Source organism: Rhinoraja longicauda, chromosome 16, assembly GCF_053455715.1.
Source record: "Rhinoraja longicauda isolate Sanriku21f chromosome 16, sRhiLon1.1, whole genome shotgun sequence".
Taxonomy (NCBI): domain Eukaryota; kingdom Metazoa; phylum Chordata; class Chondrichthyes; order Rajiformes; family Arhynchobatidae; genus Rhinoraja; species Rhinoraja longicauda.
In genome coordinates, this window is record NC_135968.1 from 28,220,174 (window position 1) to 28,244,861 (window position 24,688).

General features: G+C 41.4%; 1 protein-coding gene across 1 annotated transcript in view; it reads left to right on the plus strand.

Annotated features, from left to right (window-relative positions):
- The window catches only part of nrap (nebulin-related anchoring protein), an 86,747-nt gene that overhangs the window by 55,345 nt on the left and 6,714 nt on the right, over positions 1 to 24,688 (plus strand). Inside the window, exons 24-35 of the mRNA XM_078412840.1 lie at positions 1,056 to 1,154; positions 3,687 to 3,791; positions 6,523 to 6,630; positions 10,499 to 10,612; positions 11,708 to 11,905; positions 12,766 to 12,870; positions 15,082 to 15,180; positions 16,955 to 17,059; positions 17,155 to 17,262; positions 21,010 to 21,321; positions 22,277 to 22,381; positions 23,695 to 23,793. Coding sequence (XP_078268966.1) covers positions 1,056 to 1,154; positions 3,687 to 3,791; positions 6,523 to 6,630; positions 10,499 to 10,612; positions 11,708 to 11,905; positions 12,766 to 12,870; positions 15,082 to 15,180; positions 16,955 to 17,059; positions 17,155 to 17,262; positions 21,010 to 21,321; positions 22,277 to 22,381; positions 23,695 to 23,793 — 1,557 coding nt within the window. The remainder of the gene's footprint in view (positions 1 to 1,055; positions 1,155 to 3,686; positions 3,792 to 6,522; positions 6,631 to 10,498; positions 10,613 to 11,707; positions 11,906 to 12,765; positions 12,871 to 15,081; positions 15,181 to 16,954; positions 17,060 to 17,154; positions 17,263 to 21,009; positions 21,322 to 22,276; positions 22,382 to 23,694; positions 23,794 to 24,688) is intronic.

The window sequence follows — 24,688 nt, forward strand, 5'->3', positions numbered from 1 at the left end:
AACGAAGTTGGCTTGTGTGTCTCTGACCAGAAAGACCAAGTTGTTGCCGGCGCCACTGTTTTTAGAGCTCAGTGCTCCAACCCACCCCCTTACTTCATCGCTCACAACTGAATATATGTTCAGTAATGGCAGTGAGGACCATGTCTATGCTCCCCACCCCAACTATTTCTATTTAAATCAGATATCAACCATTCACAGGTTAATGCTGTCTGATGCCACTGTGATGTATTTATATTGTACTGAAGGTACTTAATTAAGTTCAAAACTTGAATACTAGAGGGCATTCAAATACTAGAGGGCATAGCTTTAAGGTAAGAGGGGCAAGGTTTAAAGGAAATGTATGGGGAAAGGATTGTTTAAAGAGGTTGGAGAGTGCTGGAAAATGCTGCCAGGGTTGGTGGTTGAAGCAGATAGGATAGTGGCATTTAAAGGACTGTTGGATAGGCATATTAGTATGTAGGGAATGGAGGGATATGCATTATGTGCAGGTGGATAAATGATGGTCTTGGCATTGGTTGGACACAGACCTTGTGGCCCGATGGGCCTGTTCTGGTGCTGCACTGTTCGATGTTCTTTGTTAAAACTGCCTTTGGGAGTGCTGCAGCAAACTCAATGGAAATTCAGTATTTCTGATTTCACCCTCTCCTATATCCATAGGACAATGTAACTGAGACTTGCCACCTGCTGTAGCCATGACTACAATCCCAGCACGGCAAGGTCCACAATGTCAGTGGCTGTCAAATTAAACATAGCAATAAGCTTTTATGCATTTGGTTTTACACATTCTGGAACTGGGGACATCTGAAGAAGGGTCTCGACCCGAAACGTCACCCATTCCTTCTACCCAGAGATATTGCCTGTACCACTGAATTACCCCAGTATTATGTGTGTCTACTCAATAGATGAGGTTGCGTCAATGGAGAGAGAGGCAGAATTAATCTTTTGGGTCTATAATTTCTTATTAGGTCTGGAAATAACCTGTTAATCAATAACCTATGTTCAATATTAATATTTATCATCACATTAATCCTTGATTTTATGTTTTTACCTTGCAGAGAAAGTATCGGCAATATCCCAGTGACCTGAAATTTACTAGCGTTACTGACTCTCCTGAAATGATACAAGCCAAGATTAGTTATAACCAGGCAGTGGATGTAAGCTATTAAATGATATAATATGTGTTTTATATGTTAACTGCCCAAATATTTTTTTTTAATGCTATTCCTCTACTATAAAACAGGAAATGTCATGAACACTTAGCAGGCTAGGCAGCATCCATGGAGAGAGAAAGAGAATTAACATTTTTATCAGAACTGTTATACAACAGGTATATGGAAAGGTATATGGAAAATATGCACCTTTTTGCAGTCATAAAAAAATGAGTGTAAATAGAATACATATCTAGTTATGTTCACATTCCTCGGGCTGCAGAAACAAGCCTAGCAAAAGAACACTTAAGTATATTTTTAAACTAGGATTAAATTACACAGCATGAGTCTGTACAATATCTGCCGACTTTCAAAGAAGAGCATTTTAACAATTTTCATTTCTCAGTACAAATTGGAAATTTGCTTTGCTTCAATGTATTTTGCAGTTTTTGATCCTCAAATATTTGGGTGGTTAGGGGGAATCTTTCAGATCAAAGGGCGATGAGGTGTGGAGAATGTGGTGATGACTTATTTGCATTAATGCCCCATTAAAAAGTGACTGGCAGTCCAGGCTAAAGGCAGAAGCCATTGTGGATAGCAACATTGAAGTCATGAGGCTGTTGAAGGACCACAGTTTGTAATTTTCAAGTGCAATGACCATTTTCACATTTCCGTATCCATCATGACATAGAAAGAAGCCATTTAGCCCCTCGAGTCTAAGCTTGTTCACAGAATGATCCAATTTTCCAACTAATTATGGGCAACGCAGTGGCACAGCTGGTAAAGCTGCTGCCTCACAGCGCCAGAGACCTGGGTTCAATCCTGTCCTTGGGTGCTCTCTGTGTGGAGTTTGCACGATTTCCCTGCGACTGCGTGAGTTTCATGCAGATGCTCTGGTTTCCTCCCATATCCTAAGGATGTGCGGATTTGTAGGTTAATCGGCATCTGGCAAATTGTCCCTAATGTGTAGGGAGTGGATGAGAAAGTGGGATGGAACTGGTGTGAATGGATAATTGATGGTTGGTATGGGCTCAGTTGGTCGAAGGGCCTGTTTTAATGCTCTATCTCTAAACTAAAACTAAATTAAATGAATTTCCCCTGTAAACTATTCTCCCTACATTCCCATCGGCTACCTGCCCTTCCCACCAGGTTCTATCACAATGCATCAGAGGCAATTTTTTAGGCCAACTAATCTATCAACTTGCATGTGTTGGGGATGTGGAAGGGAACCAGAGACCCTGGAGAAACTCCATGTTGTCACCGGAAGAATGTGCAAACTGCACTGGAAATCAGGATTGAACCCAGATCACTGGTGCCATGGAGTAGCAGGTCGACGAGCTGCAACATTGTTTTGCCAAAGGGCAGAGCAAGACCAAAGCGTGTGATTTTTATTTTAACCAAGCCCGACAGTCAATGTCTAGCCTCATGTTAGCCAGATATTGAGCACCCTGCATGCTTTTCTCCTCAGGCCTTATTGTTTGTTAGATGGTATAAAGTAACCACACATTATTTGTCCTGACACACTGCATTGGGAAAACACCACACAAACCCACAGCAGCCTGAGAAAATGAGACTTATCCCAAAGGTTTTGCCCTCTTAATAAGCTGAACTTGTGGTACCTTCAGAGTACCAACCTGCCTCCCACCTTATTCAGTTTCTCTTTCCTCTGTGTCTTTATGTTTATAAAACCTGTGGGAAAGGAATAGACATGTTTCTGTTAATACAAGTAAGATGATTAAAATCTCCCCTTGTGGCATTGTACATTCAGTTTCTACCAATGTATTCATTAATTGGTGTTCTGGAAGTATTATAAAATCACATATTTTTGAAGTGATTTGTTGTTTCCATCCTAATAACCTCACAGCTGCACACTTTCTTTCGGAGCCCATATTAAGTACTGTTATATAAATATCTAACACTGTTCTTTCAAAATGATGCTTAGTCTGAAGAAGGGTCTCGACCCGAAATGTCACCCATTCCTTCTCTCCAGAGATGCTGTCTGTGCCGTTGAGTTACACCAGCATTTTGTGTCTATCTTCGATGCTTTACTTCATATTGACTGATCAGATTTAATAATACAAATCTAACACCTGTTCTTAACTTGAATGTGATTAACAACATGAAATTTTAGGAGCATTAATTTTCCATAAGTCTACAAGATATTGCGTGAATTGTTGTACAAATGCTGAATTGACTGGTATCGATTTCTTTATACCGATGCCCTCAACCACTTATAATAAATAGGTTAACATTTGCCTTAACACAGTGAACAATTAAATTGGTACTTGCATTTTAAGCACTCATGAATCATTGTTCACAATTAATTTAATGCATTTATTGGTTTGTGGCTACCTGTCTCTTGAGTTGTTAACGCAATTTGTTATTTAATTAATAACCCAGAATGGAGAGAAGGACAATTGCAACCGTGTTATATGCAAATTTCCCTTACAAGATATAATTCTGCTCCCACCCACCAAGATGTAAGATGATGTTGCCCTAGATACATATTAAAATGGAACTTATTCTTTTATTTGTCAGAGACTGTACAGAGAAGATGGAGAAAATGTAAAACATCACTACACACTGACAAAGGACCTCCCAGAATTACTGCAGGCTAAAGCTAATGCCATGAACATCAGTGAGGTGAGTCTCAGAACAGTCGAGCTGTCTTTATGCAATATTAGGTAGCTTTATGAGCTGATCAGAGGCACTGCTAATGCTTGTTACTGAATTAAAATTGTAGTCATTTCTGTAACAAGCAATCCCGATAACAAAGGCAGTTCGGTAAAAGGTCTTCCTTATATTTTCTGCAATTTAACACAGGGATAAAGCAATATTCATTAACCTGCCAACGATTAAATATCAGGACCCTGATACTGATCTGTTTTAAGCAACTAGTTTGGATTACCTAAGCTATTAAATATGATATGATATATATATTATTATAGTAACATCTATGATCAACCAATCTGATGTGTTGCATTGGAAAACAATGTTATATTCAGCACTATGTAGGAAAAAAACCTGCAGATGCTGGTCAAAATCGAAGGTGGAGTAACTCAGCAGGTCATGCAGTATCTCGGGAGTCTGAAGAAGGGTCTCCACCCGAAACGTCACCCATTTCTTCTGATCAGTCTGAAGAAGGGTCTCAACCCGAAATGTCACCCATTCCTTCTCTCCTGAGATGCTGCCTGACCCGCTGAGTTACTCCAGCATTGTGTGTCTACCTTATATTCACCACAATTGCATTCAAATACAATTTCCAATGTAGTACAGTTAAGACAAAATTTTGTCTTTAAGGCAAAAGACACATTTATATTTGATTCCTGAAGTACATACATACTAAATTGGATGTACTATCTGCTTTTCATCTTTGTGAGATGGACATCATAAGTAGGGCAGCAATGAATGTCCATGCCTAATTATCCTGGAGGACGTGGTTATGAACTCATTATTGTTTGTACAGAGATTCAGATACAGATGAGTTTACCGCCACATACACCAGGGTGCGATAAGGTTCCCTGTTCGCATGAAGCTAAACAGTATACATACAGTGAACACAAATACAATTATAAATATAATGATGCATGCAAACCAGCAGAATGGTGCAAGATTGTAGTGCAATTGGAAATACCGCAATAAACATTAAAATAAATAATCCAATGACCGTGTGAGGTAAAGAGTAAGAGAACATATGAATAAGGATTAGAAGTGCACTACTTGGCCCATCAAGACTTCTCCATCTGATCCCTGTTCAAAAGCTTGTAACACCAGATATCAAGTAAAATTTAATAGAAAGAATAATTGGGATATGTTACCAACAGTTTGGTTAAAGTTGATTTTATCAAACAAGCTAAAGATGTGGAGAGATTTGGAGAGAGGTTTTCAGAGTTGAGGGTCCTGGCAGATGAAAGGAATAACACCAGCATCAGTGAAGAAAATCAAGAGTGTTTAAGATGCCATTGTTGGGTGAGTGCGAGGATTTAGAAGTGCTATTGATCTGGAGGACATTGCCAAGTTAGCAAAGGTGTAATCATGACATACTCTGAAAAATGAGAGCTTCCATGTCACACATGGTATCAATGCAGGATGGCTAACAAATGGGTCCCAAATGAATGGGAGTTAGTCTATTGACAGCAGAGTGTTTGGAGATGGTATATAGTGGAAGACCCACCAGCACTGCATCTTTAACAATATAAACATCACCAGGACATTTCAGTGGAGAATTATGATTCAGTGGAGAATTGATGATGTATGATACTTAATTGGCAGTTCCCTACAAAAAAATAAAAGTTTGAATTGACTTGAGAAATGAAATAATGTAATAATTGAAGTTGGAGCAAAATAAGGGAAGTTTTATATCGCGTAAGGCTCGGGAGCGCTTGATTTTGATAATGGAAAAATTCAATTTCCCAGCACTGATATCACTTATCTTGTCAAGCCCAATGTTCACAAGTGAAATACCTTCTTAAAAGATACAAAGCCCTGAGCAAATTAAACAATTTGCATCAACGTACCAAATGTCTAATTAGCCCCAGCTGGCAAGACATTGACGGACGATACTGAGATATTTAATGACTTAAGAATTGAATGCAAGTGCATGTCTGGCACTTAGCTTAAGGTTTGTGATTATACTGGCGATACTATAGAAAAGTTAATACTCTCAGAATATTATTTGGCCTGTTTTTAGTTATTGGCTCATTAGTAGCCGGTACATTTTGTAATATATTTTTTTACATGCTCTTGTCGGGTAATTAGTTTTTCAAAAACAGAAGGCATTTGAATAATCTGGTCTAAGTTAAGACACAAATGCATTTTAATAAAAGATTTTCAGGCAATATTGTCATTGCTTTCTGTGATGGAGGAGGTAACAAAAATAAATAAGAAGGAAAATTTTACAAGTTGGAATTATTCTTGAATGTTTCTGGCAGGAACCCTATTTGCCATTTCTGCACTTTAAATCTCTAAGATTTTGACTTTAGATTTAGACTTCAGATTTAGATTTAGAGATACAGAATGGATCCGCACCGACCAGTGATCACCCCGTACACTAGCACTGCCCTACACACTATCCTACACTATTTACAATTTTACCGAAGCCAATTAACCTACAAACCTGTATGTCAATAGAGTGTGGAAGGAAACCAGAGCACCCAGAGCAAACCCATGCGGTCACAGGAAGAATGTACAAACTCCGTACAGACAGCACCCGTAATCAGGATCGAACCCGGGTGTCTGGCGTTGTAAGGCAGCAACTGTACCGCTAGGCCACTGTGCTAGTACAATGCAGTGTACTAGCACAGTACACTGAAGCTGATCTTGAAACTGAATAGGATGCAGTGAATAATTGTTCACAAAATGACTTCTTTTAAAGATTCGCTACAAAGAGGCATGGACAAAATTACAAGATAATGGATACAAACTACAGTTGGATGCTATTCCATTCCAAGCTGCCAAAGCTTCTCGAGAAATTATTAGTGATGTAAGTATAACTCTGGATAACTGCTTTGGAAATTGCTATAACTAATACTTTCCAGAGGTGCAAAGAGTTAAACAGTTCGTGTCTATTTAGAATGAATGGCCATCCCAAGGCCAGTTATTTGAGCAATTTTGAACATACACTTGGATAAAATCCAGCCTCAACTATTACTTGGCCTTTGGCAAACTTACATTTTGAAGCCATTAAAATGACTTATTTCCTACATGTATGTTGGGATTGGTTCTGTCATGATTATGGCCTGTGCTGGAATATTTTACTGACCCACCTCTCTTCATTACATGAATAATTATCAGTAAGTAATTCAGTGTAGATGATTAGAGCAAAAGGGAATAGTACATTGCAGTTACTGCAGGCTAAATAATGTCCCTTTTAACAGCAAATAACTAGTAGCACGGCTTTTAATATTTTAATGAAGTCCACCTCTGATTAAAACACATCTCTCAGCATTCTGAGAGTTGGCCACTTTTGGTACCAGGTTTCTTTGCTATTAAATTCCTTCCAGTGTTCATAGTTCAGTTAACATTTGAAGCAACTTATTGAGGCCTTTGGCAGCACTTTGCAACCTTATAGGAATGTAATTTACCATTCTGACATGTTTGACAGGGTCGCTCCATGGGGACTTAGAATTCCTCTAAGACTTTTGGAAGTCGTAAAAATCTCTAACTTAACAGAACCGATTTTATTTTTAAATATCTTAGCATCCTTTATTGAGAAATACACTGATTCTGACCTAATTTTATACATTTCAATCTTAAACTGCTGCTGTAAAATGTTGCATTTTGTTTGACCATAAGACATAGGAGCAGAGTTAGGCCATTGGGCCCATTGAGCATGCTCTGCATTTCCATCATGCCTGATCTATCTTTCACTGTCAGCCCCATTCTCCTGCATTCTCCCCGTAGCTTTTGACACCCTTACAAATTAAGGAACCTATTATTCTCCGCTTTAAAAATACACAATGACTTGGCCTCCACTACCGTCTGTGGCAATGAAATAAATTCCACTGATTCACCACCTGGCTTGTCACCTATTAATCTCTAGTCAAATGAGAAAATTGGTTCACCACATATGTATCTGCCTGTGCATTAGCTTTATATATTTATTCCTCTGACAAAACCACACATCAGATTATTTCATCATGATCACTTTACCGTTATTGGGAGCTTTCTGTGTGTCAATTTGATTCTACATTTCCTATATTGCAATAGTGATCAAAACCTCAAATGTGCTTCCTTGGCTGTTAGTTATATTTCAGTTTGTGAAGGTGTTGAGTTTATGACATGCAAAACAGCCTCAAGAAACAGCTGGTTAGATTCAAACATTTGTTAAGTTAACCGCCAGCAGTGTGCTTTCATTTACTTAGAGTCATAGAGTCATCAGTGTGGAAACAGGCCCTTCGGCCCAACCTGCCCACACCAACCAACATGTTTCATCTATGCTAGTCCCACTCGCCTGCATTTGACCCATATCACTCTAAACCGATCCTATCAATGTACCTGTCTAAATGCTTCTTAAATGTTCAATACCACCTGCCTCAATTACTATTCTGGCAGCACGTTCCATACACCCACCATCCTCGGTGTGAAAAAGTTATCCCTCAGTTTCCTATAATAATCTTTACCCCCTCACCTTAAACCTTTGCCCTCTGGTACTTGATTCCGCTATTCTGGGCAAGAGGCCTGCCACAAGGGGATAGCGCCTTGATCAAGGGCTGAGGTCACAGCTCCAACGATCTTTGCAATGCGCTGGTATTTATATGGAGGTTTTTTTAATATGGCTCGTGAAGGTTCCAGCAAACTGTTGAGCCAAGCGGTTAGTTCTTCAATGTGCACGCGCTGATCACAGCAGAAATATTTTAGTAATATCTTACGAGACAGATCTTGTGATAAACTGCCCAGGTGACCAAGGCTAACTGTGCGTTTACTGCTGAGGTAAACCAAGTTTATAGCCTTTGTGTCAAGTATCCCAGCACACACTTTGGCAATTGTCATGATGCTCTGCGACATTATTTTTAAATTAGTCGTTAGTGAATCATTGAGATCAAGTTTCTCCAATTCAATTCAAAAATCTAGAGGCTAAATCTTATACCATAGACCCACTGCCTACAATGGTTGTCCCAACCCTAATTGTCTGGACTTAAAGAGCCAACTCTGGTCTCCATCAGTGAGGCCCAGTGGCAGTAGGGCATGATTACCATATTGGAGGTTCCGCTCTGAACCCCCTCTGACTGCTGCCATTACCTGGCGGCCTTCTTTGGCGTCTGTCAAAACAGTCCTGATTTCTAAATTAAATGAAGGATAAAAATAATTTTCAAATTATTACAGTTTATAAAGCATCTGCCATCATAGTCAAACAGCTGGAAACAGGCTCTTCGGCCCAATGTGTCCATGCTGACCAACATGCTCCATGTGCACAAGTCCCACCTGCCTATGTTTGGCCGATATCCTTTTAAACCTATCCCATCCATGTACCTGTCCGTGTCTTTTAAACATTGTGATAGTACCTGCCTCAACTACCTCCTCCGTCAGCTCGTTCCATATACCTACCACTCTTTGTGTAAAAATAAAAGTTGCCACTCAAGTTCCTATTAAATCTTTCTCCCCTCACCTTAAACCTATGAACTCTGGTTTTTGATGTTCCTACTCTCAGTAAAAGACTGTGCATTTACCCTATCTAATCCCCTCAAGAATCTTCTGTGCCTCTATATGGCCACTCCTCATCCTTCTATAATAAATAAATAAAATATATTTAAGTTGTTAAAAACTTAAAAACATATTACGAATAGCGAATCAAAATGAACTCATAGCCTTTCTTCCCTGGAGTTCCACAATCTCTCTGCTGCCTGACCCACGGAGTTACTCCAGTGCATAATGGGATTTGCTCAAGATTCCAGCATCTGCAGTTCCTTGTGTCTCCAGGACTTCTTCAAGTTATAGGAAAGAAAACTGCAGATGCTGGTTTAAATCGAAGGTAGACACAAAATACTGCAGTAACTCAGCGGGTCAGGCAGTATCTCTGGAGAGAAGGAATGGGTGAAGTTTCGGGTCGAGACCCTTCTTGAAGGGTCTCGAGCCGAAACGTCACCCATTCCTTCTTTCTGGAGATGCTGCCTGACCCGCTGAGTTACTCCAGCATTTTGTGTCTACCTTCTTCAAGTTATGTTCTATGCTATTCAATAGTCAATAGTCGTTTATTTGTCACATACACATAAATGTGTAGTGAAATGAAACATTACCCGCAGTTGAACAATAAGACCAATAAGATTAATCAATAAAAATGCAATAACACATACAATCACAAACTAACACCAAGCAAAAAGAAACATCCATCACAGTGAGTCTCCTCCAGTCCCTCCTCACTGTGATGGAAGGCCAGAATGTCTTTTTCTCTTCCCCTGCCGTCTTCTCCCGTGGTCAGGCTGTTGGAGTTGCCACGTCGGGACGGTCGGGGCTCCCGACATTGAAGCCCCCGCCGGGCGGTGAAAAATCCCGCGGCCTATTCCAGGCCGCACCGGACGGTGAAAAGTCCACGGCGGGCCAACCCAAGCCCCGTGATTCGGGGCGGGTGAACACGCTGCCTCTGCCGCTGCCGGAGGTCCCGATGTCGGCCCCCACCCAGGGGCCTGCGGGCTTCCGACGTCCACGTGGCCCGCGCCGGAGCCTCCGGAGACGAGTCGCAGCCGCTCCCGCAGCATCCGAAGGCGGCCAGCGCCGCAGTTGGTGAGTCCGGGCCGCGGGCTCTGCGAACCAGAGCCCAGGTGGTCCCAGGTGCATGGCCGGTGGTAGGCCGCAGCGGGTGAATTGCATCACTCCCTCAAACTTTCGCTCCTAATGTGTGTTTTCTATCACAGTACAAATACAGAGAAGCCTTTGAGAAGACAAGAGGTCAGATGGTTGGAACACAAAAACTGGAGGATGATCTGAACATTTCTCATTCTGTCCACGCAGCCAGACTCACCAGTGATGTACGTAGGAAAAGAACGTGGGAGTGTTTTGAGTTTATAGTCTTTTTGGTGTAGTCCAGCTGCAGTTATTTATAGGAAGGGGCAGGGGAGGGGATGAGTTGTGTGCCAAGGCTGGTGGCAATGAGTGGGTTGATTACGCATATCATTCGTGTGGCGTTGTATGAGGCGGTATGTAGGATATGGTGGGGATTGTATTTAATGTTCTTGTGTTGGGTTTTCGCTTTGCTCTGGAAAAATATTTATATTATCTTTTGATCGAAACTTGCCTGATGTTGGCGCAAATCATGGATGTATCAATGTGACAGATCTGATACCATTAGAGACACCATCATTATCTTTCCAAGATCAGACTAAGATGAATTGTGTATTTTTCCATTGAGTATGTTCTCTTGATAAAAATGCCAATTTAGAGGGCATTTTGGTTACATATACTGATTCATTTTCCGTAGATAATGAATATTTTCCACCTCTCTTCCTTGGCTGATGGTTCCCTCAAATGTGAGGATCGTTGTTTCATAAATTCATAAATGATAGGAACAGAATTAGGCCATTTGGCCCATCAAGTCTACTCCGCCATTCAATCATGGCTGATCTATCTCTCCCTCTTAATCCCATTCTCCTGCCTTGTCCTCCTAACCCCTGCCACCTGTACTAATCAAGAATCTATCTATCTCTGCCTTAAAAATATCCATTGACTTGGCCTCCACAGCCTTCTGTGGCAATTAATTCCACAGGGTCTCTGACTAAAGGCACAACAAGGCACAACAACAGTCTTTCCAGTGCCCAAATGCTCTCTGGGAGGAGAAAGGAAGGGATGTTGGTTGGGGTGAAGGTGTTCGGTCTTGCCCATCATACAAATGTTTCCCTTCCCCTGCTGACTGCCCTGGTCCTGAGCCAGAACTCTATATATTCCCAAAACAAAACAAATCTGATTTAAAATGTCTCCCCCACCTTCCTCTCTCCACGGGATGTCTATGTTACATAGATGGTATTATTAACGATTAATGGGATTTACCCATTATTATCCTGGGAAATAAAAGACCATTCATTAACTTTATTATGAGATATTGTTATTGCTTGTTGTCTTCAAACCAGCTGAACTACAGGAAAGATTTTGAGGAGACAAAAAACAATTTCCATTTACCCATGGATATGATGAAGTTTGTACAAGCTAAGAAAGCCCAAGCCTTGGCTAGTGACCAGAACTACAAGAACATCATTCATCATTACACAACACTACCTAATGACATGAAGGTGCAATGGGCAAAGCGAGCCTATGATCTACAGAGTGAGGTACGTTCACATTGATAGGACTGTGTTTTCTGCGATTTAACCCATTTGAGCCTTTCCTTCTTGAAGGAACAGGTTTAAACAGTGGCGCAATTCTCGGTGCATTGAATGTTGTTAAATAGGTGGTGATTCAAGATGGAAATTTTGCATATTTTTTACCTCCATAACCCAGGAACGCTGAGGTTAATTGTAGCATCTCAGCTAACTGGGTAATGCTTGTGAATTTCACCCTCCAACCCTGCATTGGAGGAACTTACTCTGTATTAATTCATGCTTTTTTAATGCAATCTCTTCATTGTTTTCTAATGCTTTCATTAAGCAATTAGAAAACAAACTTCCACAAGTTCATAAGTCACAGGAGCAGAATTCGGCCCGTCGAGCCTTCTCCACCATTCAATCATGGCTGATCTATCTTTCCCTCTCAACCCCATTCTCATGCCTTCTCCCCAAAATCTTTGACACCCTTACTAATCAAGAAGCCTTATTAATTCCACAACTCTTCAGTAAAGAAGATGCATAGAAATGAAGTAAAACTGTGTTGAGAAGCCTAAACTAAATAAGCAGATGACGCTTTTAAACCCTTGTGTCTATTTGCCACCTGTGAGTACAAAGGAGGATTTGGTTCTTCCAGTGAGGAAAGTGCGCGTTGGAAATGATGGACACATGGCCAGTGATACTCCGGTTTGTAGGGTGAAGATGGGGTGTCACTAAATCCAGCCCCGACCACTCACTGTCACCAGACTAGGGTCTGTGGTATAATGGCATCCACAAACACCACTTAATCAAGTTTATTTTCTGAACCATTTTTTTGAATGTGTTTGGAATGAGATACAGTGATTGTTAACTTTTTGTTTTGTTTTTAGAATTTGTACAGATCTGACCTGAATCTCATGAGAGGAGCAGCTTGGATTTCAGCCGGGGCGCTGGGGATTGAAAGGATGAAGAGGGCGAGTGAACTGATCAGTGAGGTGGGAATTTGTTGGTATCAGCTTTGTGGGCTTGTTCTGTTTACAGCCTGTGAAATCTGTATGTGTAAACTCAGATAGGTGTGAAGGGGAGGTGATTTATTGGTTGGTTTGATCGTAAACTTTACTCTGATGCTGCATAAGTAATTGTACATGCTGTTATATGGAGGTCTCAAACTGCACCTGAAATGAAGGCGCAAGAGAAAGCTATTCTTAAGCAGAAATCAAACTGCTGGCGGAACTCATTGGGTCAGGCAGTATCTGTGGACAAACAATGTTTCGTGTCTGGACCCTTCTTCAGACTGATTCATGAAATGAACCAGCTTTTAGCATTGTTTAATTTAGTTTGTTGCCATGTGTATCAAAGTACAGTGAAAACCTTTTGTTACGTGCTAACCAGTCAGTGGAAAGACTACACGATTACAATCGAGCCATCCACAGATACATGATAAAAGGAATAATGATGAGTGCAAATTAAAATCCAGTAAAGTCTGATTAAAGATAGTCTGAGGGTCTAAGAATGTTGAGCGGAAAATAATAAATTAATTAATCTCTGCCGATTTTCAAATAATGCCATGGAATCTTGCCCATTATGGTTTCATCTCAGGTAGGGGAACTCCATCAGTGCCTGTTTGTTGCTGTTTGGTCTAGAACTGAAACATTTCATAGAGTTTAATTTAACCCTACATTTGAGAGTGCTAACAAATGGCTAAACCGAGATGATAGCATTTGTAGTTTTTAATAAAGTGAGCTTCCTTTTATAGTTTTGTTTTATTGCCCCGTGAAGTAAGCCTCGGCCTCTGCACATGGCGTTAAACATTAAACTTTGGTGTCGAGGAGATTTACCAAGATGTTGCCAGATCTGGAAGGTTTGAATTGTAAGGAGAGACTTAATAGGTTGGATCTTTATTCCCTGGAGTATAGGAGGCTGAGGGGTGATAAAATCATGACGAGGCATGTAGACAAGATGAATAGACACAGTCTTTTCCCCAGAGTAGTGGAGTCTAAAACTAGAGGGATAGGTTCAAGGTAAGAGGGGAATGATTTAAAGGGACCCGACGGGCAACATTTTCACACAGAGGGTAGAGTGTAGATAGAACGAGTTGCCAGAGGAAACTGTAGAGGAAGGTACAATTATGGCATTTAAAAGATATTTGGACACTCTGTATACAGGAAACATTTGGAGGGATGTGGGCCAGGCACAGGCAAGTAGGACTAGTTTGGCTGGGCAAATTATTTGGCACAGATAAGTTGGATTGTACTGTATAGCTTGATAATTCTGTGACTTTAACTATAATGAGATTAACAAATTTTGCTAAAATAAATGGTATTTTCTGTTCAGGGGAATTGATTGAAAATAGGTAAGTGTTCAAAAATATCTCACTTCTCCTCTAAATTGGAAGCTTGTGCTTCAGTCCCAGCCAATGACTTCATACAGGCAATACCAATGTTTTATACTTGAGAGGCACGAGTTATTCAACCAACCCCAAAGGACATTCACTAATTAGTAAATAAGGAAATCACAGTCACCAGAAAAATCATTGGCCAAGATACCTGGAGTTAATCTGGAATGATATGAATGATGTGGGTTATTGTTCTCCAGCATTGACGCATCTAGACTTATACGGGTGGCCTTCACATCTGATGCAATAAATATATCTTCTGATGCAAAGAACAATGCCGCTGGGGTACTTTTCAGGTGGAGCAGATGGTGGTGAGAAAGTACACACTTCATTAAGGCTCAGTGTAATATAGAAACAATGAAACAATGAAATAAATCTTATTCCCTTCTGGAATCCAATAAAGTACTCCTCTTGGACATATATCCACCTGGGCATAACAATGAAAATTAACTGTAATAAGAAGGAACTGCAGATAATGGTTTATACCAAGGATAGACACAAAGTGCTGGAATAACTCAGCGGGTCAGGCAGCATCACTGGAGCAAATGGATAAATTAACTGCCTTGTTCTTTTTCTCTCCTGGTTCCATTCCTTAGTTCTACCCCTTATAAATTCCAGCAGAAATATCTGGAATATTTGAGTGCCGGGACATTTTTTGGACTCTGACATTTGGCATATATAATAAAAGAATATTTGCCATTTTATGAAATGATCGCTGTTTAAGATCTCTTTTTACTGCTGATATAATGGGAGAGAATGGGAGTAGATGGCTAAGAAGGAGTAATGATCATTTTTGTTGTATCTTTCCCAGAAAAACTATCGACAACATCCGCACTCTCTACATTTTACGCAAGTGACTGATTCGCCTGATCTGATTCATGCCAAACTCAGTAACATCATTGCCAATGAGGTCAGTTCTTTGCTAAGATTCAATGGAACCTCGGTTTGTTGGGGAACACTAAACTACAGCACTCAGAGAGAAAACATAAAAACAATAGAACAGCTGTGGTAATGCTGCTGCCTTACAGCGCCAGAGACCCGGCTTCTCTCCTGACTGCAGTTGCTGTCTGTGCGGAGTTAGTACGTTCTCTCTGTGACCACATGGATTTTCTTCGGGTGCTCCGGTTTTCTTCCACGATCCAGAAAACACACAGGTTTGTAGGTTAATTGGCTCCGGTGAAATTGCAAATTGTCCCGAGTGTGTAGGACAGTTAGTATATGGGGTGATCGCTGGTCGGCATGGACACGGTGGGCCGAAGGGTATGTTTCCGTGCTGTATCTCCAAAGTCTAAAGAGTCATTGGTATATTGATCTTCCTCAATGAACCTTAGAGCACAACGTTGAATGTTTTTCTCTGTCCACATGGCCATCCCCTCCTGTGATGGATCTCAGAATAGAGTGTCTCTTTAGTCAGTCTGGAGTTGGGATGATACTACAAGGTCAACACAGCTAACTGAGAGTAACTAGATTTTTGATGCTGGGGATGTTGTCTTGGGAGAGGATGGTCAAGTTAGTTAACTTATCCTTCCAGTGGAGCGGAGTCAGTGACATTGATTTGTCAACATTTGGATTGGTCATGTGGTCTAGGGATACTGGGAAAGTGCCCTGCAGAGTCAGGATGGGTTCTTATTGCCTGGCAGCGTTATACATTTGATTTTCAGGTCTAGGTATACCACATGTATAGATGGTTATACTATTGAGCATTCTACTACATGTGAACACTGAGTCCTTTGATCTGTGAGTAACGGGCAATTCTGGGAGCAGGCTGGTTGGGAATATCATATAGACATTTGTGAGCAGAGAGGGAATTTAGAGTGGGAAAAGATATTGGAGGTGATGTTGACATCTAATAACAGCAAGCATGAGTTTACAGTCCATTGGAGGTAACAGAGGCTGGCAACATTGAGGGTGATGGCCGAGAATGAGGTAACTAAATGATGCGTAGATAGTGGCCTGGAAATTGGGCAGAAATCAGGCCCAGAAAATAAAGATTGTAGACAGGAAGATGTGATATGTTCAGGTCGTGATGATCAGGTTACTTACACTGGTACAGCTCATAGTCAGTCTTCTTCTAATCTGATAATTATATAATACGCCAGTGCATTAATCATCTTGTATTCCTTGAAGATATCTAATTTATTTTGTGATATGAGATCTCCTTGATCTCTGCTTCTTTCTCTGTCACTCTCTTTGATTTGATCTTTGACAACTTTCTGTTTCAGTTTCCGTGCTTCTGTCACTCCGGGGACCAATCATACTCATGTGTCTGTGCTTTAACATGCAGAGTATGTGATGGATTGTACAGGATACCAACAGCCATTCACATTGTGGGCCACTGCTGCAAATTTCAGTGCTGCCAAAGTCCTTGTATTGGACAGAAGGAACTGCAGATGCTGGTTGATACACAAAAGGCCACAAAGTACTGGAGTAACTCAGCAGGCCAGGCAGCATCTCTGGAGAACATGGATGGTGTCATTTTGGGTCAAGACCTGACGTGCCTGACCTGCTGAGTTACCCCAGCACTTTGTTCCCTAATATTAGAACTACTTGTGTTTGCTTCTGAATTCTTGGTGTTAAATAACTGCTATTAAAGTCCTAAAGGGCATGTTTGAGTGAAAATTGTTGGCAATGCATGGACATAAGTGTATTAAAAACACAAATAATGTACATAATTTGTCTTTCAGCGCTTGTACAGAGCTGCAGGAGAAGATGCCCGTCATCATTGCACTGCAATTGTTAGTTCACCGGAATATATTCGGGCAAGGGTTAATTCAGCAAATCTCAGTGAGGTAACATTCTTCTCCTAAGTGGCCGACTGATTATTTGTACGTTTTTAAAATTTATTTTAAAGTTATAACCAGCAATAAACTCTGCCTTTCTGCAGGTGAGATATAAACAGTCTTGGTTGAACCAACGAGCTCTAGGATACAAACTGACCCTGGAAGCCATTCCTTTCCAAAGTGCGAAAGCATCCAGAGAAATAGCAAGTGATGTAAGAGAAAATCTTTATCAGATTCATGTAATGCAATCAAATAATGCAGTTACCTAATCTGCGTTTGTGGCTATTTGCAGTCAAGCAACAGTGGATGAAGACTTTCATATTGTCCACTATAAAAGAACAATAGAACAAAATCAACTCTGAATCTGTAGTGACCCTCAACCAATATGGCTTGTGAGAGTCTGAACAAAGGCAAAATCAACCACTTTGGGAGAAGAAGAAAACACTGGTCATTTGGTCCGGCCACATAGGTGGGGCGGTGAGATAAGTTACCACGGTAGTCTGATTTTTGCGGAGTCCATGGAACACTCCTGCTCCTTCCTAACTTGTCAAGTCTTCAAAAACAATTTGAAGTTGGCATTTGGGAAGAATCAGTGGCAATGGTAATCCGCCTTGAGTCCTGAGGAATGAACAACCTGCTTTCTTTGCTAATATTTATGCTTTTCCCCTTCAAAGTTACAGTCAGAGTTTGACAAGAGGTGAACCACTCAAACTTTCAGGGACAAGCCTCATTGACCAATAAATACTTACCTAAGTGTTGATTTAGGAGATCAACCATTTCTAGTAATCACTTTTTAGGCTTGAGCTAGGCATTCAGTCATTGAAACTCTACCCTGGATAAACTCCCTCTGAGGGAAACATTTGAATACATAAAACAATTAACAGCTCACAATTTTTTGTTTGTTTCCAATTCAATTTAGTAATGTAGAAATAACCATCCTTAAATTCCATAGACAATTTATGCTGTGTAAATTATGAAATATTTTCATAAACGCCGAGCAGTGCTGGTCCTCACCCTCAACAACTTCTCCAAATCCAAGGTGTAGCTATGGGCACTCGCATGGGCCCCAGCTATGCCTGTCTCTTTGTAGGGTAATGCGAACAATCACTGTTCCAGGCGTACACTGGCCCTATCCCCGAACTCTACCTCCGCTACATTGACGACTGCATCGGTGCTGCAGCCTGCACCCATGCAGAACCCATGCTGAACTTCATCAACTTCACGACTAATTTCCATCCTGCACTCAAATTCACTTGGACCATCTCCGACATCTCCCTAACTTTCTGGATCTCACTGTCTCTATCACAGGAGACAGACTATTGACCGACATTTACTACAAACCTACTGACTCCCATAGCTATCTAGACTATACTTCTTCCCACCCTGCTTCCTGTAAAGACTCTGTCTCCTACACTCAATTCCTCTGTCTACACTGCAGCTGCGCCCAGGATGAGGTTTTCCATGCTAGATCATCGGAGATGTCCTCATTCTTTAAGAAATGGGAGTTCCCCTCTTTCATTATAGATGAGGCTCTCACTAGGGTTTCCTCGATACCCTGCAGCTCTGCTCTTGCTCCCCCTTCCCCCTATTTGCAACAAGGAAGAGTGTCCTTTGTCCTCGCCTTCCACCCCATCAGCCGTCACATACAGCATATAATCCTCCAACATTTTTGCCACCTCCAACGGGATCCCACTACTGGCCACATCATCCCATCTCCACCGCTTACTGCTTTCCGCAGAGACCATTCCCTCCACAACTCCCTGGTGAACTTGTCCCTTCCCACCCAAACCACCCCCTCCCCAGGTACTTTCCCTTGCAACCGCAGGAGATGCAACACGTCCCTTTACCTCCCCCCTCGACTCCATCCAAGGACCTCAACAGTCTTTCCAGGTGAGGCAGAGGTTCACTTGCACCTCTTCCAACCTCATCTACAGTATCCACTGTTCCAGGTGTCAACTTCTGTATGTCGGCGAGACCAAGCGCAGGCTCGGCAATCGTTTTGCTGAACACCTCCGCAAGGTCTGGCTTAACCTACCTGATCTCCCGGTGGCTCAGCACTTCAACTCCCCATCCCATTTCCAATCTGACCTTTCTGTTTTGTGCCTCCTCCATTGTCAGAGTGAAGCCGAGCGCAAATTGGAGGAACAGCACCTCATATTTTGCTTGGGTAGCTTACACCCCAGTAGTATGAACATTGACCTCTAACTTCAAGTAGCCCTTGCTTTCCCTCTCTCTCCATCCCCTCCCCCTTCCAAATTCTCCCACCAGTCTTACTGTCCGACTACATTTTATCTTTGTAGAATGCCCACTCCCCTGACATCAGTCTGAAGAAGGGTCTCGACCCGAAACATCACCCATTTCTTCTCTCCAGAGATGCTGCTTGTCCCGCTGAGTTACTCTAGCATTTTGAGTCTACATCCTATTTTCATGTTTATGAAAGGGTGACCGTAATGTTTTAAATCTTAATTTTGTGTTCAGTAGCTGTGATATGAAATGTTAATATCATTGCGGCAAGTAAACAATACGTATTCATTGTTGTTGACGATAACTGGCCACAGAATCTCTTTGGCTTTTTACATTCGAATTTGCTGGATTGGGAATCTACAAGGACCTGGTACCAGTGGGAACAGAAATGCAACTGTATATCTCCACAACAAGTTTGACTACCGCTAAATGAGATGCACAAGGATAGAGTTTGTCTTTAGATGCTATTACAGATAGGCATCCTAGTACCTGATCCTACTATACTCCTTTCTCACTTCCAAATACATTGAAGGCAGTGAACCGAAGAAAAAACACTACCCCATGAAGTCTGAACTAATTCAGATAGTTATTTCAATGCCAAGTTACGGACATAAAGCAAACCTAAGAGTGAGAAAGGAATTCAGGATTTAGAGAGTGAAAGATAAGGAGTGGCACAGTGGCGCAGCAGTAGAGTTGCTGCCTTATAGCACTGGAGACCCAGGTTCTATCCTGACTATGGGTACTGTCTGTAGGGAGTTTGTATATTCGCCCTGTGACCTTGTGAGTTTTCTCTGGGTGTTGTTAACGCTGTTAATATAAAACCGGAGCAGAGTGCCCTGAAATTACTTTCTGAATGGTCTAAAAGTAGAAAACTGCAGCATTGGAAATAAAAACAAAAAATGGAGGAAGTACTTAGCAGGTCGGGCAGCATCTGTGGTTGGTGAATTTGAGTAATTGTTTCAGGTAGGGGAATCGAGTGAATGTATCTTGTAATTACAAATGTACGGTGCTGCTTCTTGCAGAGATGTAGTGAAGTTTCTGGAAGCAATGAGAAATGTGCACATCAACTTCCTGACCTCTTTTAAGCTTACATATACACCGATGAGCCAAAACATTATGACCACAGACAGGTGAAGTGAATAACATTGATTATCTTGTTACAATGGCACCTGTCAAGGGGTAGGATATATTAGGCAGCAAGTGAACTGTCAGTTCTTGAAGTTGATGTGTTGGATGCAGGAGAAATGGGCAGGAGTAAAGACCTGAGCAACTTTGACAAGGGCCAAATTGTTATGGCCAGATGACTGGGTCAGAGCATCTCTGAAACGGCAAGGTTTGTGGGGTGCTCCCGGTCAACAGTGGTGAGTACCTACCGAAAGTGGTCCGAGGAGAGACAAACCACAAACCGGCTACAGGGTGTTGGACGCCCAAGGCTCATCGATGCGCGAGGGCAACAAAGGCTATCCCGTCTGGTCCGAACCGACAGAAGGTCTACTGTGGCACAAGTCACAGAAAATTTTAATGGTGGTCACGGGAGGAATGTGTCCCAATACACAGTGCATCGGACCCTGCTGCGTATGGGGCTGCACACGGAGGACCAACAGCATATTAGGCAGGTGGTCATAATGTTTTGGGTCATCGGTACATATAGTTGATGGTATTTGCTGAAATTTTTTACTGGAATCTTTAAATAATAATATTCACTTTTTTTTCAGTATCAATACCGGAATGCTTTTGTCAGGGAGAGAGGAAAACACATTGGTGCTCGAAGCATTCTGGATGACCCCAAGATGCTACACTGTATGCAAGTTGGCAAGTTACAGAGCAACAAACTGTACAAGAAAGAATCGCAAGAAAACCAAACTCGTTTCCACTTATCGATGGACATGGTAAACCTTGTGCATGCCAGAAATGCCCAGTCCTTGGCCAGTGATTTGGGTTACAAGAAGATGTTACATTCATACACGATGCTGCCGAATGACATGAAGACACAATTGGCAAAGAAAGCATATAATCAGCAGAGCGAGGTAAGTCAACAGATTGTTTTTGCAGATAGATATATTTGTTGTAAATTGTGTGGGCGATTTGCTTATACCTAATTTATCATGCCATCAGTGAGTCATATAGCACAGAATGAAGGCTGGCACAGCATCGCAGCTGTTGAACTGATGCCTCACAGCTCCAAATAACTGGATTTGATCTTAACCTCGGATGTTGTCTGTGTGGTTTGCATGTTCTCCGTGTGACCACATCACTGCATGCTGCTGTTTCCCCCCACATCCCCAGGACGTGCTGGTTTGGCGGTTAAATGGCCTCTGTAAATTGCACATCGTGTGTGGGGAGTGGATGCAGAAGTGGGATAACATGGAACTGGTATGAATAGGAGATCGAGGGTTGGCTTGAGCTTTAGTTTAGCAAGAGGACTTTAGTTTAGTTTAGTTTAGAGATACAGTGCAGAATCGGGCCCTTTGGCCCACCGATTCCGTGCCGACCAGCGATCTCCGCAGACTAATACTATCCTACACACACTAGGGACAATTTACAATTTTAACGAAGCCAATTAGCCTACAAACCTGTACGTCTTTGGTGGGAGGAAACTGGAGCTCCTGGAGAAAACCCACGCAGGTCACGGAGAGAATGTACAAACTCCATGCAGACAGCACCTATAGTCAGGATCGAACCCGAAACTCTGACGCTGTAAGACAACAACTCTACTGCTGCGCCACAGTGCCACCCAAACATGTCCATGCCTACAATCAAGCACCCACCTATACTAATCCTATTTTCCAGCACCTGGCCCAGAAATATTTGATGCTTTGGCAATTTAAATAATGAACCAGACACTCGCTGGCTCAATGATGAATTTGCACAATGATTGTTTTTTAATCTCTGAATAATTTCTTTATTTGCTTTTTAAAACCGTTGCTCTCCATATTTCATGCTCGTTGTAAATTAATACATGCATCTTTTTTGTTTCAACAGATACAATATAAGTCTGATCTTAGCTTCATGAGAGGCGTTGCATGGATGGCACAGGGCTCTCCACAGATTGAGACGATGAAGAAGGCCAGTCAACTTATCAGTGAGGTAATCCTTTATCATTTATAGCATTGGAGGTTGTTTAAAATAACTTTTCCAAGTCCTAACTCTGGCTTTCAACCAGATTTCAGGCAGAGTTGGGGAAGAAGCTACTGGACACATCATTGCCAGGATTACTTAGTCATGGTCTGACTGTGCTCATGTATGGTACGATTTGATTTAGTTGAATAGCACGCAAACAAAAGCTTCTCATTGTATTTCATTACACGTGACAATCATAAAACAACATCAATATCAATACCAATTTCCCCATGAATTAGGTTGCCCATGGATAGTGCGCAGCTGTTCAGTTAGATGGTGCAATGCTATCTCAAATTTCTGATAAGGGTCAAACATTGTAGATGTCTGTCAAATGAACATTTAGTGAATAAGTAATTTGGCCCATCAAGTCTACTCCACCATTCAATCATGGCTGATCTATTTTTCCCTCTCAACCCCATTCTCCTGCCTTCTCCCCACAACCTTTGACGCGCTTACTAATCAAGAACCAGTCAATCTCTGCTTTAAAAATACCCAACGACTTTGCCTCCACAGCCATCTATGGCAATGAATTCCACAAATTTCACCACCCTCTGTCTCAAGAAATTCCTCCTCTTCTCCTTTCTAAAGGTACGTCCTTTTATCCCGAAAATCATGATTGATCAGATGGAATAATGAATTCCCGTTGAACATTTGAAACGTTCTATCTTGTGGCAATTTTTTTTTTGTCTTAACTTAAGAGAGTTGCATTTGAATAATTGGTCACAGTGTGAACGGAGTCTGCTTCTTTAACTTTTCCTAATATGAATATAGTAAAAGAACATAAAGATTCAGTGTATCCTTATAAACATCTGGGCAATGTTCACAAGTGTCTCATGGAGTAAACACTATATGGTAATGGATACAATAATACATACAACAACAACAAATGCAAAACAACAGAATGGTGCAAAGATTGTTGTGCAATCAGCAGTAGTGTAGTGCACAATAAATGTGAAGAGGAATATTTCCATATAAACCATCTTTTATTGCCCCGGAATAACACATCTATCCAGTGCAAATTTGCTCTTCTGGTCACTTAGTGATGTCTATCTCCTCGGCAGATTCAGTTGCTAGGTTTACCAGTAAAAGACTTGCACAGTTAGGAGGGACACATAAAGATTATTATCACACGCACAAAACATTATAATCATCCTTGAACAGAAGTGACATTCTTGGAACAGATGTGGGGGAAGAGAGTCTGAATCCATTAGATACTTAGTAATTTTTTATTTTTTTTCAACAGTATATTTAATTAAATTTTCAATTTCTTTGTTCTCCAGAAAAAGTACAGACAGCATCCTGATACCTTGAAGTTTACAAGTGTGACTGATTCTGCAGACATCACCCATGCTAAGACAAGCTACCTGCAATGCAGCGATGTATGTTAAGGGAGGGATTTGAAGCATCCCTTTCATGTGACAATAATGTTTTAGTGCTGCATCCAATTTTCCCCTTCAGATCTGTGATAGAATTTCTGCAGTGGAATAAGTAAATGTAGTTTGATGGAAGTGCAATAATTAATTCAGAGAGCATTCCTCTTTCTCCCTTTCCTTGGACGGTTTTCTTGCCGAAGTGGGGAGCAGGGTAGAATCGGAGGAAGCAGGTTCTGTCAAATGCCAGTGGCCTAATAGTAATTATCACTTTGATGGTTCTGTCCCAGAGTGGTTGAACAAAAAATTATAAGGAAAGCAAGCAAAAACTTCCCCTTCGCACAGGTCTGGATTGTGAATCATGCTGCCCAGTGGGGTAGTAACAATCCTTGATCTATCGTTAGGCGACAGGTTTGTGGTTTATTCTTAGATTGGTGGAGAGGTTGGAGGAAAAGGCGAGGGTGTTCTGTGTTCATCGCATTGTTCCAGCTATTCCTATTGTTAGACCGTAAAATTCCATCCAAGCTTTGGTCTAAGTTTTGAGGAACTATGTGCAGGTGCATCCTTTATAGAAGACTGCGTGGATTCAACATTAAAACCTGACTCAACCTGATCACGGCCAATCTGAATCTGACTCAAGCCTGATATTTCGGGTTTTTTTCCTGCACTAACTTGACCCAGCTATGCCATAAATATAACAATGTCTCACATGTCTGAAGAAGAAATATGTCTGAACCTGTCTGGAGAAGAAACGACAAACACCGAGGACAGATGTGATAATAGGAATGAAATGACACCATTCTCCTCAGCTTAGCCTGATCTGACTCTGAATGTTTTATCGGATTGTTCAGTCAGACCAACCTGGGTTTGACACGTAGAAATCAGGTCTTGTGGGGCTTGGGTT